The 18,682-nt window shown below is 39.9% G+C and overlaps 1 protein-coding gene across 5 annotated transcripts in view; it reads left to right on the top strand.

The window, feature by feature from the left end:
- triob (trio Rho guanine nucleotide exchange factor b) overlaps nt 1-18,682 on the top strand; it is an 83,537-nt gene that overhangs the window by 10,729 nt on the left and 54,126 nt on the right. Inside the window, exons 1-4 of one of the 5 annotated variants that reach the window (XM_044033659.1) lie at nt 4,515-4,713; nt 15,812-15,886; nt 16,669-16,783; nt 18,408-18,600. In XM_044033659.1, the coding sequence (XP_043889594.1) occupies nt 4,647-4,713; nt 15,812-15,886; nt 16,669-16,783; nt 18,408-18,600 (450 nt within the window). In that variant the 5' untranslated portion in view covers nt 4,515-4,646. Of the gene's footprint in view, nt 1-4,514; nt 4,714-15,811; nt 15,887-16,668; nt 16,784-18,071; nt 18,176-18,407; nt 18,601-18,682 lie in introns of those variants that run through there. The other 4 variants (XM_044033658.1, XM_044033655.1, XM_044033656.1 and 1 more) reach the window with 4 other exon arrangements.

Genomic DNA, 18,682 nt, shown 5'->3' with positions numbered 1-18,682 from the left:
AGCTGGCCCTGTTGATGCTGCTGTCAGCTGTGGTCATGGTTTGATTGACCAGACGGTTTTGCTGTCAAATGTAGAGGCTGTTCTTCTCATAGAGACATGTTCTTATTCAATTGTGTGTCTTTGTTAGTGGTGCATTGGTGGTGGAGCGTTATCATTTCTCTCTCTGTTTCACTGTGCTTCCAAATGCTGCAGAGGGTTTTCAGTTGAATCATTTGTCAAAAAGATATGAATATGTGCATTTTATTTACCAGCGTGTCTGTATGTAAAATAAAGGGCAGTTGGTGTAACAAGATCCAACTGAGCAGCAGGAATGCTCTCCGCTTTACACGTTACTATGCGTTTGTTTTTGTTTGTTGCAGACAGATCTGACAGATATTTGATTTGTGATATATAATGTATGCCTTTTAAAAGCCAAGCTTCAGTTCATACATTTAAAAAGTCATGGAGAATAAAAACGTCAACAACTACAGTATACTCTGATGCAAGAAGGACATCTTAACGTATAACTGTGTACAACCTGTACATTATGGACAGCATTAATAATTTTTGATATTATTAAGTTGCAGCCATTGGGTTTAGCTAATCTGTTATAAATAGAAATTTCAAAGAATTGTCCAACTTTAGCGTGATATTATGACTGTTTGACTCAGTAGAACCATGTCATGTTTTTTTTGTTGTTGCTTCCATCAAGTTGGATTGTATCTTATTGTATCTGTCTTATATCGTCACTTCTTTGACACAACCTCAACCAAGCGTAAGACATTTTCTCTGATATTGAATTTCTCTTCGGCTTTTCTTGCATCAGCAAAAATCGAAAAAACAGGTGGTTAGAAGAAAACCCTTCCTCTCCGTGCTTCTTTCTCTCTTCACTGTCTCACCTGCTGTCTGACATCATCAGTGCAGGTCCCATCTGTTTTCAGCCAAAAGTGTTTGCGTCAAACACTGTATTGTGTCAAGCGCATTCTCCCTCCTTTGCTTCTCTGTCCTTTTTTTATCCAGAGTCAGTTGTTGGAGCTAGAAGCTGCACACACTCCCCCTCCTCTGCACCCCGCCTGTCAGGTGTTGTTTGGTCTGCTGTGGTTTATTAGCTCGGTTGAGGCGGAACAATCAGAGTCCGGTTTGGGTGGAGGAAGTCTCTGAATGGTGTTCCCCGCACTGTACAAAACGTCCTCGTCTCTACTTCATTGATATGTTGATGCGACTCAGCTGGGCTGCCCAGTGAGGTTGTACTGTACACTGTTGTGGCTTTACAAGCACACAGATGCACATGGTTGCTATAGCTGAAAAGGGCTTTTATTCTCTTTTTTTTTCGTGTAGAGTCAGTCCCTCTCACAGTCACTTCTTCACTCATGGGGTTTCTTCTTCCTTTATTCTGCCTCACTAATGTCACAGTGCAAGGAGCCACAGTGACACAATGTGGGTCACAGAGAGCAGCTACTCAGTAAAGTCAGTGTTTTAGTCAAAAGAATACAACATGCTTCTTGTTGTATTCTGCTTTTTTATAGCGTACTATATGGGACGGGTCAAAACATCGATTTGATGATATATCGTCGTCTTTCCTCGTGCAATATGCTTATCGATATACAAATATAGGGCCATCTTCTACCACTTTATCCTCCACATGAGGGCCACATGGGGTTCTGTGTCAATCTCAACTGACTTAGGGCGATAGGGGATAGGCGAGACCATGCAAACTCCATGCAGAACCCGGGTGCTAACCACTACACCAACCATGTAGCCCAATTTCAATATTTGAATTCATTAAATTAGGGTGTTTAAAGTACAACAGTCCCTGCCAGTTTCACTTGCCAGGGTGTCGCTACTTCATGTCTCCTCGCGGCAGCGCTGCTTAAATTAATGAGGGAAACTTGGGTGGAAGTTACCTAGCTGAAGAAGAGGGAGTTTACAGCGGAACAATGGGATGCCCCATACCTGGACTTTATGCACTTATGTTCTCTATGTTGTGAATAAATAGAGAAATGCTGCACTTTTAACTTTTCACAGACATTTTGTTTTATTCTGTTTTGTTTTATTCTAGACAGATATTGTGACGTATGCACTGTATTGATTATCACAGAATCGCTGTATCACGATATTATTGGTATGTATCTCAGGTATCCTGTGATTCCCACCCCTAGTACTATATAATAAAGTAGTAAGTTAAATGTAAAGTAGAGACTGAAAGTTGCAGATTATAGCAAGCAAACAGGTGATCGCATGGGTAACAGGTGGAATAAAGACTAAATTTTTGTACTTGTGCCTCTGTGACAGTGACGGTGTATTTACCTCAGTCAGTCTTGTCTCATTCTTGTGAAGGTGATACCTGGAAAACATTTTGAGAATGCTTTTAAACAAATTCATTATCTCATTATAAAAAAAAAACATCTTCCTTTTCCATCCTTTGAGAATTGGAGTTCATCTGGCAGTCGAGAACACCTTCCTGAAGAAAGCAGTTCCAGACCGATCACTTGTTCTGTCAAGAGCCTTCTTTTTGATACCCAGCATGTACCTGTCACTCAGCTGCATCTGTGGATCTCTTATGATTTATCTCTCTACGTTTACCACTCTGGACACTTTCACTTTACACTTGACAGCCATGTCAACCAAGCCACCACCCACAGCTGCTACCACACGGCCTCTTTTTCTGTATGTGTAACCTTGTTACGGCCGGCTCCCTCTCCACCCTCTGACTGGTTTTGAGAGGTGACAATCCCTCACAGTTATTTATTCCAGCAGGATCAGTCAGATATGTGACCAGCCAGCTCATATACACATGACAGACCTCACTTTCAGCTCACAGAGACAGAGAGGAGGCTGCTGTCAACTCTCACACACTAAGACAAGATATGACCAAACCACCAACGAAAATAGTTCAGCAGCTGTGTGCTTGAATATATGATAGATTCCGTTTCCTGGATATAAATTCTTCTTTTTTTCCTAGTATGTAACCAACGGGATCCCTTTTTTAAAACTCCTTTTGTACACTGTGAAGGGTCATCTCTGACAGTGAGCATGGCCGCGCTGACCATGTTGTTCCGTTTGCAGCACATGGGCTTTCTCAGGGACAGGAAAGGTCGGCTGACTGTGGAACCATGTCAGACGGCCCACAAAGTCGGTAGGTCATTGAAAAAAAAGGCAATGTGGAGGTTATATTATAAAGAAGAATATGAAAAATATAAATGTGAATGCTTTTGTAAAACATTTTTCATGGCCAATAATGTCAGCATATTAAATTCTGCAGTTGACTTGGGATCATGGCTTCTTTTGTCCTTGCATTGGAGCTCCATGTCTTTTAGCACCCATGTTCAGAGCTTATCAGGGCTTTACTCACAATTTGGAAAAATAATGTACACCCCCCTCGACTTTTTCCTTGGAGACTTCACAAAGAAGCTTAATTTCTCTCCAGAAAACACTGCATACGCTCTTTGTTTCACATAGCCTCAGCTGAAAAGATTTAAGCTCCCAGTGAATTACTTAATAAAAAGTGGTTACGCATGAGTATTTAAATCAAATCATGCCATGCTCATTCAAAGGAGGAAACACTGAGATAATTTGATCTCAATGGACAAAGAGGCTGAGTGTTTTTGAGGTTTATTAACATCAAGTTACTGTAAAGATTCTAATATAGAAGATTTACACTTTTTAATCACAGAACCGCTGTATCCCTGTTGCTGAATAATAAAGTAGTAAGTAAAATGTAAAAAGTGAAAAGTAGAGACTAAAAGTTGCAGATGATAATTGTTGAGGTTTATTAACATCAAGTCACTGTAAAGGTCATAAATGATTGTCTTCATGTCTAAACCTATTGTTAGATAGTTTTGCATCCAGGTGACCAACTAAGTCCAAGACTTCACTGAAAGATAAATAAATAAATAAAATCAAAACTAGGGCAAGCAAGGCCACTCAGTTTCCCACAGTGTCAATTACACTTCCCAACTGTGTCTCATCAGGTTTACAAATTGTTTGAAAAAAGTCCTGAATCTGGATCCGTAGCTTGATAACAATATAATTTCTTTCATGTGCCGTAACCTACACCCCCAGGAAATATATCAAAATCTTGCCTAGACAGACAGACGGACAAACAAATTCAAACCAACATGAATTTGTCTGAGAATTCACTTGTGTCTCATAAGGCCCGTCAATACTCACTCACTCACTCTTGATAAATGCACTTGAGTAAAGATGGCGAGGAGATCATTATTTACATGAAGGCTCCTCATGTGTTCACAGCAGCGTCTGAGTGTAATTCAGAGAGAGGATTACAACCAATCATCATTAAAGCCTAATTCACCCACAAATCCACCAATGACAACTGTTTGGCTGGTTTGACCGTTATTTTTTTTCTCCCCCAGTGAGGAGCTGGCTGGGCACACAGTGAGCGGAGAAACTGTTTAATGCAAAGCAGCACTTGTTACTAAATCTTGTTTTGGGGAGGGGCTAGCGACATGTGGGGGACATGGCAAAGAAAAGCCAGTTGGTGAAGGAAAAAAAAAAGGCCCTTGCCAGTGCTTTTGGCTCTGTGCAGCTCACTGGGTGGCAGGGCGTTGGCGAGTGCAGTGAATGGCACGGCCATTGTCCAGTTGCCTCCTCGCTATAGTGGTATGGTTAGAAAGCTATAACCTGTGTAGATGGAGTTTGGCTCTTAAATGGCAGTGCTGGATAATCACAGTTGGCAGTTCGCTCAGGCTGGGAAAACCCTGATCAGACTCTCAGGTAGAGTACTGTTTTCTGTTAGATGACTTTTTTTTTTGAGTTGTAACTATGAGTAGGTAGACATCCAAACTATATTGGAAATGTCTGTGTCTCGAGATACTTTAAAATTAGCACCACAGGTGTTATAAATGAAGTGATATGTTTAGGGTCTGTGTTTCAAAACAGATTTTCAGAAAATGTGATCCATGTTTACCACACCTGGACATGTTCTCGAATGTTGTGTTACTTTGTCATAAGGAGCAAAGAAAACGGAAAATATTCACATTTAAGAAGCTGAAAAATCAGAAACCCTGTAACATGAATGTTATTTAAACACTTTCTAACACAAAAGGAATTTTATATATATATATAATATATAAAGTAGATCATTCTAATTCTAATTTTTGCATTAATGATGTTTTCCATGTGTGCTTCAAAAATAGAATTGTTGTTGGAATTGTTGATTGTCGATTGTAGATTCTGTTGCTTTAGTTTTGCAGAACACAAAGTTATGAGAGCATGTCTCTTTTTTTCTTTCTTTTTTTTCAACCCACATCTCACTGGGTGTAATGATGATTAATTCTTGTGTGACAAAGGTAAATGATGCAATTGTTACCTTCATTTAAATATTTTTAGCTGTTTATAGGCCTTGTTGGAACAATAGACTTAACACTGCAGTAAATTTGTCTCTATGGCCTCTGTCCAACCCCCCCTCCTCCATTCCAGCCTCTGCATATGCTCATGTTGTTTCCTGGCAGTTAATACTTTGGAGAACACTTACTGTATGTACATTCTGTGACAAAAAAAGTCTTTTTTTTTAAGTAACCTCATAAAAATAAAAGTCTAGAGCAGCTGCAGGCTGAGTCTTGTCCCCCAAGAGGGCAAAAAACAGGAACACCTCACAATATAGAGCAAACAATACAAAAGCATCACTTATGTGAAACATTATGTTCCCACTCTGCTTTTAAGCTTTATCATTGAGATTTTAGTTTGTAATTGTAGTTAAATTTAGTTCAGAATCACTGTTTCTGAGGCTGAACTATAAATAAAAGTCAGTTATTTTGCATTGTGCTAAACATCACTGTATCTTTTGTGTGTTTAAAAAGCTGTCACACACGAGTTTATGTATGTGGGTATTATGCTTAACAGAATGTAGTCTTTGTGAAGTGAGGGGGACACAAAAGGCCAGTACATGTGTGCAACACACCTTTTTTTTTGTTTCACTCCACCAACAGCCCTAGTGCATAAATTGCCCTGTTTTAGTTGAGAATATGGGTCGCCCTGCAAGGCTTGTGCTATTTTGCATCTGGACAAAAAAACTGTTTTAGCTACAATAGGACATAAATAAACCAAATGGTCATTACAGCTTATGGTTAAGGAATGTTGAGAGTATACTATGGGGGAAAAAAGCCCACACCATGCTTGAACTGAAACAGTGTGTGAGCCTGCACAGCCACTGCCTGCTTTATCAGAGCCAGATGGTGAAATAGGTCAACCAGGACAGCCGACATAGCTTTAAGCACAGGTGGGACTGAAATGTGCTCATGCAGGAAAGAAAACTTTGAGCCAAGTATAGTCTATATTGTGTCTATACTGCAGAAAAACACAAGAAAAAAGTAAGAAATTCAATTTAAATTGCTCATAAATGTACATGTTTTTGAGTTCTTGCAGTATCTTCATAATGAAGTGTCAGTTTCCCATATTTTACATAATTTGTAGTTTGAGTACCTGAAATGAATATGGTTTCTAACGATTCTCTGTAGCATCTTGTTAACTATGTTAACTACTGGCTTGCAAATGAACACCTTAAAGAAGGACGTGCAGTGATACCATTTTCTCTTTGCTATTGTCTTTTAGATGTTTAGTTCATTAATGGAATAACATTCACAATGATGTGTTGTTTATAAAGTCAAAAGAAGAAAAACAAAAGGTTGAGTTGTTGGCGGAGAGTGTGTAGCTCTCACATAAAATGTCATCACAGGGTTTCTGAACACAAAATGTACGGTATTAATCTCTGTGGATTCAGTGTTACCATAATGTCACGTTTATGTTGTGCTCGTAACCAGCAGAAAAGTCTCACTAAGTAGTAGAAGCATCTTGTTCAGATTATGATCAAAGCAACTGCAAATCTGCATAAAAACTGCCAGAGATGAGAAGGTCTATATAAATTGACAGACAAAAAACAACCACGTATTGCTTATAGGCAGATATTTTGTATTCCAATCCTGGCTTTTCTCCGTTAATCAAATAACTAGAAGATGCCACTGTCATCACTGTCAATAAAAGCGGAGGTGCTCTTTTTCATCCCCTCTCACTCAGTCAGACTCGGTGCCTGTTGGAGTTATGAATGCATATGTCTGAGGATGTGACTGCTCTGAGGCAATCAGGGGAAATAGTACTATTCGTCATGAGGAGAGTGCTGCGGAATGAGATTACAACAAGGCAAGCAGAGGGAGGATTTACAGTGCCCCTGGTACAGTTGAATTTCAAGTGTACATCCAAAAAGATCTGGGCTAAAACTTGAGGTCACGGATCTGGACTATTATTTGTGATAATGACTGGACTATCAGACAATGTGTTGTCATTTGGGACATGTGAACCCTTTTCCCTTAAATGGTACACCACAATAAAACATCTGTCCTTTTCAGCGTTACGGTTTGATCAGTGGAAAAGTTCACTCTCGGGTCTGTAAAAGGCGAAATATTACTTGACAATGCTTTCAGCATATTTGAATAGATGCTGCTCAAGGGGACTGAAAACCGACTGGGTATTGGCAGTGATACAATACCTTTCTCGTCACAGGGGTGAAGGTACCATATTTTGCGATTTATTGGAATACTGTTAGTAATTATGATTGATTTATGATGATTTCATTGTAAAAATAACACTGTTATATGCAGGGTAATTGAAGGGGAGAGAAACCTACTGCCAACTAGTGGTTGAAAGCTTGAAAAAAAACACTGTCATGGATATTTGCACATTGATAAAGCGCTTCAAAGAATCGATAAAGTATCATACCATGAAACACCACTGTATTTTAACGTATCAATACTCTTTTTACACACCACCAGAATCCATACATACTGTGACTATCCCATTTTTAAGAGGGACAGTTAGCTGATAATGATAGAGAGACAAGTGTTGACACCAATGCTGCCCAACACCTGTAAAGGTGCTGAATGTTACACTCTCTCATCCTTTTGTAGCAGAGTGTGGACATAAACTGCATGTGAAAGACAGCATTAAAGGCTGGCAAGTGACACAGGGGGTTGCCAATAGTGAGGCTCAGGGGGACGCTAAGTATTTTTAGAAGTCAATAGACTCAACAGAGGGAGGGGAGAGTGAAAGGATACAAATACAGAGTGTTAAGAAATGGAAAATAAAGTGAAAAGAGGAGATTTGTGAATTATACTCCGGCGTTGAGGTCGTTATTCGGGCTCAGTGAAGTGTGAAGGGAACAGAAAAAAACCCAAACAGCTGTTGTAACATGATAAGAACACTTATATTACTTTGATTCTGTCAAGGATGATTAGAATCTTAACCACATGACAAATAAAAGTACAGTCACTCATGTTTCCTTTTTTGCTTGCAGTCTTTTGGTGTTTGTCTGAATGTGATCTCTGGTGGTCATTATGGACATTTTTGTCCATTTGGGTAAATGTTTCCTCTTGGTCTGGCCATCATTTTGGCTTTATCAGTGCATATGGCACAATTGTTTCTAAGAAAGTCTCTCTTGACAAATTTTGAAATTTCAAAACTACCAAAAATTCAATAATTTTGAATATTTTAAACCTTTAAATGCCAGTTTGATTACTTGATGCCACTGTTATTTATGAAAAAACACAACGGAAAAAAATATTAATATTATTAAAATATTGTACTATTTTCATAGCAGAACTTGTAAGTTCACGTTTTGTTTGTCCTTTATGACAAGGGCTAGTACATTTTAGACAGTGACATCAAGTAATCATACTGGCATTTTAAGGGTTAACATACTCACAATGATTGAATACTTAATAGTTTTGAGCAGGGTTGTAGTTGCTTAAGACGTTTATGCAGAAAGAAATGGAAAACATATTTAACTGTAAAGTTTTTATAGCAGTTTTCTGGAAGTGGACACTTTTGTCCTTAATGACTTAAGAGGGTAGTAAATTAAACTCAGCCTTACTGCCTTTTACCACATGTATGTTTCAGCTTCACTGGTGTTAGAGTGCAAAAGTCTCACTCATGTGTGTTTTATTTAGCACTGCAGTATCGTGACAGCACAGATATCAGTGAAGCCGCGCTACAGTGGTTCATTATACAACACTGGAACTGCTCAGATTTTGCCCTTCAGTGCTCAGTGAAATGGCCTTTACATGCACACTTGCATAAGACTGCTGACCATTGTTTATCTTCAGCGTTGGCCCTTAGCTGCTCACTGTGTGCAATAAGAATGCTGTGGACATGATTTAGAGCTTTCTGTTCTCTGGTCTGCTGCTGCTGTGTATGTATGCCTCGCTGTTTGTTCTTACAACTCTTCATCTGTGGGATACATGAAAGTGAAGGTATAAATTCTGTCTTGTGGTACAATGTGATTTTTGTATCACCTTGTGGTCAAGGATTATGTGTCCCGAGTAAAAACATACTGTGGCAATGTACTAAACTTAAGAATGCCAGGATCTAATTTAAATTCTGAGAGTTTATTGCTTTTTTTGTATTACTTACAGTTGTACTTAACATACAGATTTTTCATTTTGTACGTGGAAGCCACTGCTCAATCATGCCCAACACAGCACATGTAAGCAAATGTAACAACGATAATGATGATGATGATGATCCCCACAATTATGAGGGATATGTTCCAGGGGGCAACAAATACAGTGACACATGTTAAACAGACATATCCACAGATTTTATATAAAGGAGACAGAAAGAAGAATTTTATTTTATTGAAAACTTTAAAGTTAAAAATAAATTTAATTCATTCATTCATTTCAAGCTGAATTGTAAAAGTTTTAATTATAAAGTAGGGATGGGACAGTACCACGTTTCTGTGTCCTATACTGATATCACAAACTTGAGTATCTTCACTAAACAGCTTTTTGATGATTTTTATTTACCTTTTTTATATTGTATAGTGAAGCATGAGATATATAGGATTTTACATTTTTATCTGTCCAATATCCAATAAGCCAGCAGGCGGCCACAGTCCCTATACTTGAATGAATGTAAAACAATTCTAAAAGTTACATATTTTATTGTTTGTTTAGTTCATACGGCAGCACAGTCGAGCTGTTACCAGTGCTTGCATTAGTATTTGAGCGGAAGTGACCAGGCGAGTGCCGAGTCCATTCAATGATTGGTCAATAACGAAACAAATAATAATTGTTGATTAATCTTTTATGTTGAACAAAACACGCCAAAACACCGTCTCATTCCAGCCAAATGACGTTGGCTGGAATGGAATGAAGGATGTTATCTCCTGCTGTGGCAAAACCATTAATCATTATAGTAAAATACTCTGACTCTGTAACAATCAATGACTCACACTACAACACAAGGTAAACACTTTTCAAAAAGAAACATGTAAAAGGATGTCGGCAGGGGTGGGACGGCACGCTGCAGTTCCAGATTGAACATTCACACACAGCACCAGAGCGGAACAAGAGAGATTTCTTTTGTTTCCTACCCTCCCCATTTGTTATGACTTATTCATACCCTCTTTTTGCTTTGCTTTGGGGTTACATCCAGGTCGACGGGTTGTGGTAGGAGCAGAGTGTTATTTTTACTGTAAGCCACACTGTAACAACAATATGAGAAACCTGATGAAAGTTGAGCTCGCCACAGTCCCCAGGCTCCCTGCCAGCTCCAGTTGAAGGTCACAGAAGTAGAGTTAGAAGCTGCTAGAAGTGAGTTTGTGTCTGAGGGAGGAGGATTTTCCTTCTGCACTGTACGTGTTATTGTAAATAAATGAAAAAGGTTTAGAGTTGAAAAGGGAGTAAGAGAGGCTGAGGGCGAAATACGGTGGCACGCAACTTGTTTATCTCATTACTGGGATGGCACACATTTGTTGTTATTGTTGTTGAGGTTGTCACATGAGGGATATACTGACGTACAGTATAACCAGGTTTATAACAACCCATCGTGTAGACTTATATTGCCAACAGCAACATGAATGACAGCCTGACATCCACACACTCCAGGCCAGGGGGGTAAGCTGAAATAGCACAGATACATGACAGATACTGTGTGCTGAGGGTAAAACTGTGGCAGTGTTGTAAGTTTAGACAGAGTGTTGCATTTCTTTCCGCTTCTTAAGTTTTTATTACTACTGTATTTTTTTTATCTTTGACCTTTTAGGTGTCAACAAGAGACATTTCCTAGAGGGAGATAATGTTTTATGTCCCAGTGTTGAGTTTTGCTGAAGATCCACTAAGCTTGAGGACAGTATGGTGGCCTGTGCTCTGCTTTTTTGCCTGGCTTCGGTTTCGTTTCACACACAAAAGAAGATAAAGTGGCACATCCATCCCTCTTAAAGATGACATAATTCTTAGAGTCATGTAAATGATGTCAGTCACGCCGTCCACTGCTACAACACACACTTTGCACAGCACTGGTGAATCGACACGCTTGCATTCTTTTTGAGCTGCTCCCCACACTCTAAGCCATTTCACGTCAGACTGAGCCAAACCAGGCTAAGCTGTGACAAATACCTCCCAGTTCGCTCAAACTCATATAGTGTGGTTCACATACCGGGCTCGGGCCCAGAATCAAAGAATGCAGGAGCCATTTTAAATCCATCACAGGCCCAATGTCCTCTTCATATATCACAAATAACAAACTTTAACAGCAGACACGTTTACTTTTATCCAGCTGTCATAACAAATAAATGGGGATTATGGAAATAGGACATTCTAAACTGACCATAGGTGTGAGTGTGAGAGTGGATGGTTGTTTGTCTCTATGTGGTCCTGCGATGCACTGGTGACCTGTCCAGGGTGTACCCTACTTTTCACCCTATGTCAGCTGGGATTGGCACCAGCGCCCCCTATGACCCTCGTGTGGAGGATAAAGTGGTAGAAGATGGATGTATGGATGGATTTTTACCCAATGATTGAGTAGTGTTTGAGTGCTAGTTGCCCATAATATACATATACAAACTTTTGCTGCCTGAGGCCAAACTGGAAGTAAGACTATAAAAGATAAACATCAGGGGGGCGACAATCCTGGTTGCAAAAATAAATCGGTTTGAATAGAAGTCTTTGGGTAAATGACTCACTTGAGTTAATGGTCTCAATTGCTAGTTCCAGCTCTTCATAGAACATGATGTCAGTTTTGTAAATTGTGTTTCCATTGGGAGGAAATTAAGTGTGGCATGTAAGAGTGGACACCAGTGTGATTCACAGCTGCTATTATATACTGTAGTAGGAGCCTGTTTGCATGGGACATTGGTGAATTTCCGGTTTCAAAATTTGACATCGTCTAAATGCAATATTTATATATATACTGTATATATATATAGATATCTATATATCTATATATATATATATATATATATATATATATATATATATATATATATATATATATATATATGTATATATATATATACATATGTATACATATATATATATATATATATATTCTATATACAGTTTATGGTTGGTATGGTATTAACTGCATGTCATTCTGTGACTACTGCTCTAGATTCAACCGGCAGCTGAAATCTGTGTTATCAGGTTCTTGCTGAAGCGTTGAGGACAGCAGCCAGGGGGATTGTACTAACTGTGGTGTTTCTGTGGTTTTATGTGGCAGGACAGGTCTGTTCCGCTGTGTACGGCACATACAAACTGGCTTGTAATTGCTCCAAGTTTGAGGTTATGGGGTTATGAGCGAGAGGACTGGCATCAGGTGGCGTGCCAGGCTGGGCAGATGCACCATGCATGTACAGTCTAGCCTGTGGTCTGAAAAAAATTGGAAACAAAAACACCGGCAGTGGACTGCACACTCCGGCCGTGTGCACTGATGTGCTGTGAAAAGATTTGTTGTGCCTCATTTGTGTTTATTTTAGGGTTACGAGTTGGGGTCATGATGCATGTAAGAAGAAATTGGCTGTTTGCTGTAGGCCCATACAATTTTGGTCAGGGCTGTATAAACCTTTAACCATTCTTATTTACAAACATAACACTTTTTTTTTCATTGTTACATCTGAGTCAGGCTGAAAGCAGTTTTCAGTCTTGGTGTGAAGAATTGGTACAAGGCACAAAGACAATCTGTCCTGTGGTAGTATGTTCAGATCAGAACATGAGTGTTTCCAGCCTGGAGGTAGTGACGGGGGGGAGCAAAATGAAATGGTTTTGCATGCTTTCTGTACTGGGTTCTGTTGTACTGCCTGTGCAGTTTTAAGGTTTAGGGCACAAGACTCGACGGGAGTGTATCTGTGCCGTCTCTGTCTATGTTTGCTTTCGAACTTCACTCACAGCAGTAGGAGGTGAACATAGTGTAATCACTGCTTTAGCTGCAAGTAAAATATTTTGCACACTTACTGAGAAATTATTTTAAAACGAAGCGTTAAAACCCATTCCATGTCCTAGAGTTAAACTAACCCTAAAAATGATTCTACCTCTATATATCCGTGGTAATAGTACTTTTAAATAAAATATGAACTGCATGTAATTGAACAAATAATTATACAGCTCCATGTCCGTGAGCGTGCACATGTGGACTGGGCACTAAAAAGTGGTATTCATTTGTCTCCAATTTTCTTTTTGTGCTTGTTTCCTTTGGGACAGGAGACGAAAAATGCTTATATTTTGCGCTGAACTGCTGTTGCATAATGTATTAAATGAGAACAAACTACACCACCGCGGCTGCAATGCAAATTGCGACTATGATAAACAGTTACAGCTTTGACAGGTGCGGGAGCAAAGCCTACTACTGTCGTCATCGCTCACTTGCAGTCATCTCCTTGAAGATATGCAGGTACAGATTGTGCACTGGGGAAAAAAAACAGACTTTCAAGTGCAAAGTCAACTGCACAATCCTCATTTCTTAGACAAACATTCTGCCTTGTTTTACAGCGCTCGGGAGTGCAGGCTGTCGGCGAAATAATACATTCCCCTCAGTATATAAGTGTGTTTTGAGCAAGCAGCCTGCAATTGAGAAGCTTTATTTCATGCACGGCAGATTTGTAAATGAGGGAGTCTGCGGAGTGAAGAGAGGAGGTTGTTGTGGCTGTGTGTTAGTTTATGCAGCGAGAGGCGATGATGGTGTGTCGCGTAATACTCGCTCTGAGATAATGTAGGGGTTAATACTGCATATAAACATGGCTGTGATGAGGAAAGGCTCTGTGGTTGTACGTCTACTTGGAGCATTGTGCTTATTTTACTGCGCTGACTTCACCCACCAAGTAATGGGCCATCGCGCCATGGAAGCAGCGTAGCCCTCACTTGCAGTTGTTTATATTTTGCCGCTCTCCAATTTATTTTACGGCCATAGAAAACTTTATGTGGAATTTTTTTTCCCAGTCTGATCTTTAAAAATGCAGTGATCCAACATAAAGAAATGCAACTTTTATGACAGTAGTTGGTGCTGAACGGCTGGGAACCTGAGCTGCAGCAAGACAACAGAGGTCAGTGTTGGCTTTGCGCCAGCGCCTGTATCTTACATAAAGCAGCACAGTGAGGCATGTGTCTGGACACACTTCACAGGAAACACACACATGTGCAAACACACGGACTACAGGAGTATTGTTTCTTTTCCCTTGTGCCCGAGTAGTAGTGTTGCTCGTCACTGTTCTTTCCTGCTAATATTATGATCAATCTTCCTGCGCGGCGTGTTCCCTCTGACCGAGAGACAGATAGAGGTGGACTGTGTGAGAAATGGCTGCAGCAGGTTATAATGAGACCGTCTGCAGCAGAAAACGAGATCATAAAAACTGCGAGTGTTAATTGCGAGTGACTGCTTGTCTCGCTATCCTCGCTGGCCGTGGAAAGGGAATGAAACCATTATTGCGACCACAGTCCAATCTCGTCTTGGCTGCTTGTGACATTATCCGTGAGACATTCGGGACTCTTCGCACCACGAGCTAATGTGCTGTCATCCAAGCCTGACTGCTTCTCCTGACTCCCCAGATCTTGGATGAAATCAATATTACAGGAGCCATTAAAAACCTGTTGGAGTTATTTAGCTGTAGTGTCTCCATTTTCTGTGGCACTCGGTGTAAAATGATGTCCCTCTCCGTTCCAATCTATCCAACTGTCTTTCCAACCCTTTTTCTATCAAGATTTTTTTTATGCTGAAAAATGCCTTGTGCCATTTTCACTCCCTCCCATGTATCAGGCTGTGGGTGGAAAAACTCAGAAGCAAATATTCACCTCCAAGTAATCGCTGGCTCCTGTGAGAGATTATGTCTTCTGTTGTGGTATCAAATAGTCTGAGTCATGATTGACTTTTATTTTGAGAACATGCACTTTGTGTTTAAGTTAACTATAATGCAGGAATCAGAAGTGTGGTGAGCTCATTTACATTCACAGGCATTGGGATTAACTTCTCTTCTCTTCTCTTCTCTTCTCTTCTCTTCTCTTCTCTTCTCTTCTCTTCTCTTCTCTTTTTTTTCTTCTCTTCTCTTCTCTTCTCTTCTCTTCTCTTCTCTTCTCTTCTCTTCTCTTCTCACAACTCCTACCACTCTACTTGACAGCAAACCAATTTTAAAATAGCTTGTGCAGTTGATGCATCATAGGGACATACTGTATTCATACTGAACAAATGTGTGGTCGTAGGATATTAAAACAGTACAACAGCACAATGTTGAGTGTGATATTGCTTTTGTGCAACAGCTCTACTAACTGTATTTAATAGTTGAAAATTAGAAGGTACAACTGATGATTTTGTGTGTTTAGTAAGATTCATTTATTTCCATTAACTGTGCAACAACAAAAATGACAGCTTAATCTGACAGTTCACTGCTCCATCGTTTCCTGCTCTCTAGTAACTTTTTGATGAACTCTCAGATCTGCCTGATAATGTATGAAAGTAAAAAAAAAACAGAGACAAATGTTACAGTAAGTGGCTGATTCTGTTTGTCTGTTTGTGAATCGGTCGTCACTGATTTCTTTGTTCCTCTCTTGTGTTTTAGGGTTTCATCGCAATGAGGATATGAAGGCCATCGATGTGCTTCCCATCCTCAAGGAGAAGGTCGCCTTTCTCTCAGGTCAAATATCTCATCTTTCCCTCCCTATCCCTATGTATGCACTGTAAATGCTGTTTGCAAACATATACAAAATAGTCTGTTCTCAGTAAGTCGTGTTTTGTGAAGAAAATATCAGTCGTGTGCTTGAAAGACATTTTTAGAACTAAAGTGTCACAGCATTCCGGTGCTGATACTGTTTTGTTATGCTACGACTTCCCTCATTGTAATGGATACTTATTTAGTTATTTATGAGCACTCACTTATTTCTCCGAGTATCGTGGCTGTGACCTGACCTTTTCCTCGCTGATGCATCATTAGTGCACACGGGTCTTGCCGCAGTTGTAAGTGAGTCTGAGAGAGTGTTGTGCTCTGTTTATTGACAGTCAGTGTTATTTGCTGCTGCAGTCTGAATGAAGAAAACATGCCAGTCTTGTCCTCATGAGAGTCATTTGACCCCTGACTCTTCAGTTTGACCATACAAATTAGCTTCTTCCAGCTTTTTAGCACTTCTATCATTTTCTTCTGGATCCACCCTTTAGGTTAATGCACTGTTCAAATTGAAATTGTTTTAAATGAAATGACCTAATAATCATTGTAGATTTTTAGGTTTGTGGCCTTTGTATTGTACAGTATTTACAGCTTTTGGTGTTTACTTGTACAGTTTGAGTGATCATGTGAAAATGTAGCAGCCAGGCTCAATAATCTAATAAATGTATTCCTACTTGAGTATAGGTAGCATCACCCTATGCACAATAATCTATATCGTGTAATGAGTCCTTCTGTCATCTGTTTCCTTACGGCAGGTGGCAGAGACAGACGTGGAGGTCCCGTTCTCACCTTCCCAGCACGGAGCAACCATGACAGAATACGACCCGAAGATCTGCGGAGGCTCATAGCCTACCTGGCTACGATTCCCAGGTAGGACATGCGTATAGTTCTACTGGCTGATTTGACTGTGGATGTGCACACGCATTGAGGCATAGACCTGACACAGAATCCTCAACCTCTAATGCAAACACACTCACATAAATCTCAGATTATCCCACCTTGGTTGGATTTAAAACGCTGAGGCATAACCAAAAGGCTTCAAAGAGCAGGAATGGATTTATTTAGGATTCTCTGTGGAGGTCTCTCCCTCTCTCCCCTCTTTAATTTCCATTTACATCCACACTTCTTTATGTAGTTTATCCCTCATCGCTGTTAAGTAACTCTCCCATCTCTCGGTCTTTGACACATTTTTGGTAGGAGCAGGTCAGTAGTTTTTTCTTTCATTTCCGTTGTCTTCGCATCACTGTTATAACTATTTGATTTTGCTGTGGTTAATGCCTAACCATAACCAGGATGTAGCTATATGTAGAGTTCAAACTGATCTCTAGAAATTTAGAAGCACATTTCCTTCACATTTATGCTTAGAGTTTGTTGTGATTAGCATGGACTGGAAAGAAACCTGTACTTTTCTCTCCTGCTGCTGCCGATCTCCCCTGTGCAGCACATTTTGGTGCTTTGTAGTTCTAGTAGTTGAAGTGTTTTTTCTTCACAACGTAGTTTGAAGACTTGTCTTGAGGCAAGATGTAACCCAAGTCAGGTACTGTAAAAATTCAGTGGACAGCATGATGCAAATGTTGGCAACGTTACAAAACAAAAAAAAGTGCAAATAAGTCTCCAAGGTCCCAATAATGATGGCGTGATCTTGTCCATTCTTTTATTAGTGTACTTTCTTTTCTTATGCACATCTTTGATTGTTGGATTTGGGGTTCAGAATAAGCTTAATCAGACATGTTAAAGAAAGCTACACTCAAGCTATTTGCATTTTCTGGAGAATGTTCTCAAACTAACAGAGTGAATGAACCTTTTCTTGCTTTTGTCTTTTGAAAGAGTCAAAGAAAGTAGCTGTGAACTTGTGTTCACAAAGACCCTCAAAAGTCTCAGCTCTTTAGGAACTGTGTTAAGAGTTAAGGGACCAGCCAGAGGTGAACAGCCTTAGAGATTGAGACAAAGAAGGAACAGTGTCACTAACTCAGATGGAGGTCAGCCTTTGCTCTTTCTCTTGTCCAAATATTTTTTCTTTACCCTCCTTTACCCTTTTTCTGTTGCGTCTCTCTCTCTCGCTCTCTCCCCCTCTCCCTCCCTCTCTTTCGCTCTGTTTTTCTGTGCCCATTTGGCTGACAATCTGTTTTCAGAGTGAGGTCAGTGTGAGTTAGAGCAGCGGGATCTGTGTCTGTTTCTGTGTCCTAGCTAGACACATTGCGATTAAAGCCTTTGACACTGAGAAACAACCTTTTATGGACTTATACAGCAGCGGGACTCCTGGTAAGCAGCAGTGGAAATTTTAAAAATGTTCCCCCACATGCTCTTCAGATTTTAAATATTATTTTTTTTTTTTCGTTGTCATCTTCACAGCTGTGCATGTTTTGCATTCTTTTATCTCGTTTAGTCTCAAATGAACCACATAATGGTTTTGTGTGGAATTTAAAAGTTGATTTAACATATTCCGTCGCTCTGTGTTTCCTGCAACCTGACCTCTTTAAATGTGTTTCTGCAGTGAGGAGGTGGCCAGACATGGGTTCACAGTGATTGTGGACATGCGTGGTTCTAAGTGGGACAGTATCAAGCCTCTGCTGAAGATCCTTCAGGAGTCTTTTCCTTCTTGCATTCACGTCGCCCTCATCATCAAGCCAGACAACTTCTGGCAGAAGCAGAGGACCAACTTTGGCAGCTCCAAGTTTGAATTTGAGGTGCGTGATTCTCTACATCCTTCTGAATCCTTCTTAACATTTCTCACCTGAGTTTTGTTGCTGTGGATTATATAGGTTTGTA

The sequence above is a fragment of the Solea senegalensis genome, linkage group LG9 (genome assembly GCF_019176455.1).
Source record: "Solea senegalensis isolate Sse05_10M linkage group LG9, IFAPA_SoseM_1, whole genome shotgun sequence".
Lineage (NCBI taxonomy): Eukaryota > Metazoa > Chordata > Actinopteri > Pleuronectiformes > Soleidae > Solea > Solea senegalensis.
The sequence above is the reverse complement of the archived record's forward strand: the minus strand, read 5'-3'. Positions and strand labels throughout refer to the sequence as shown.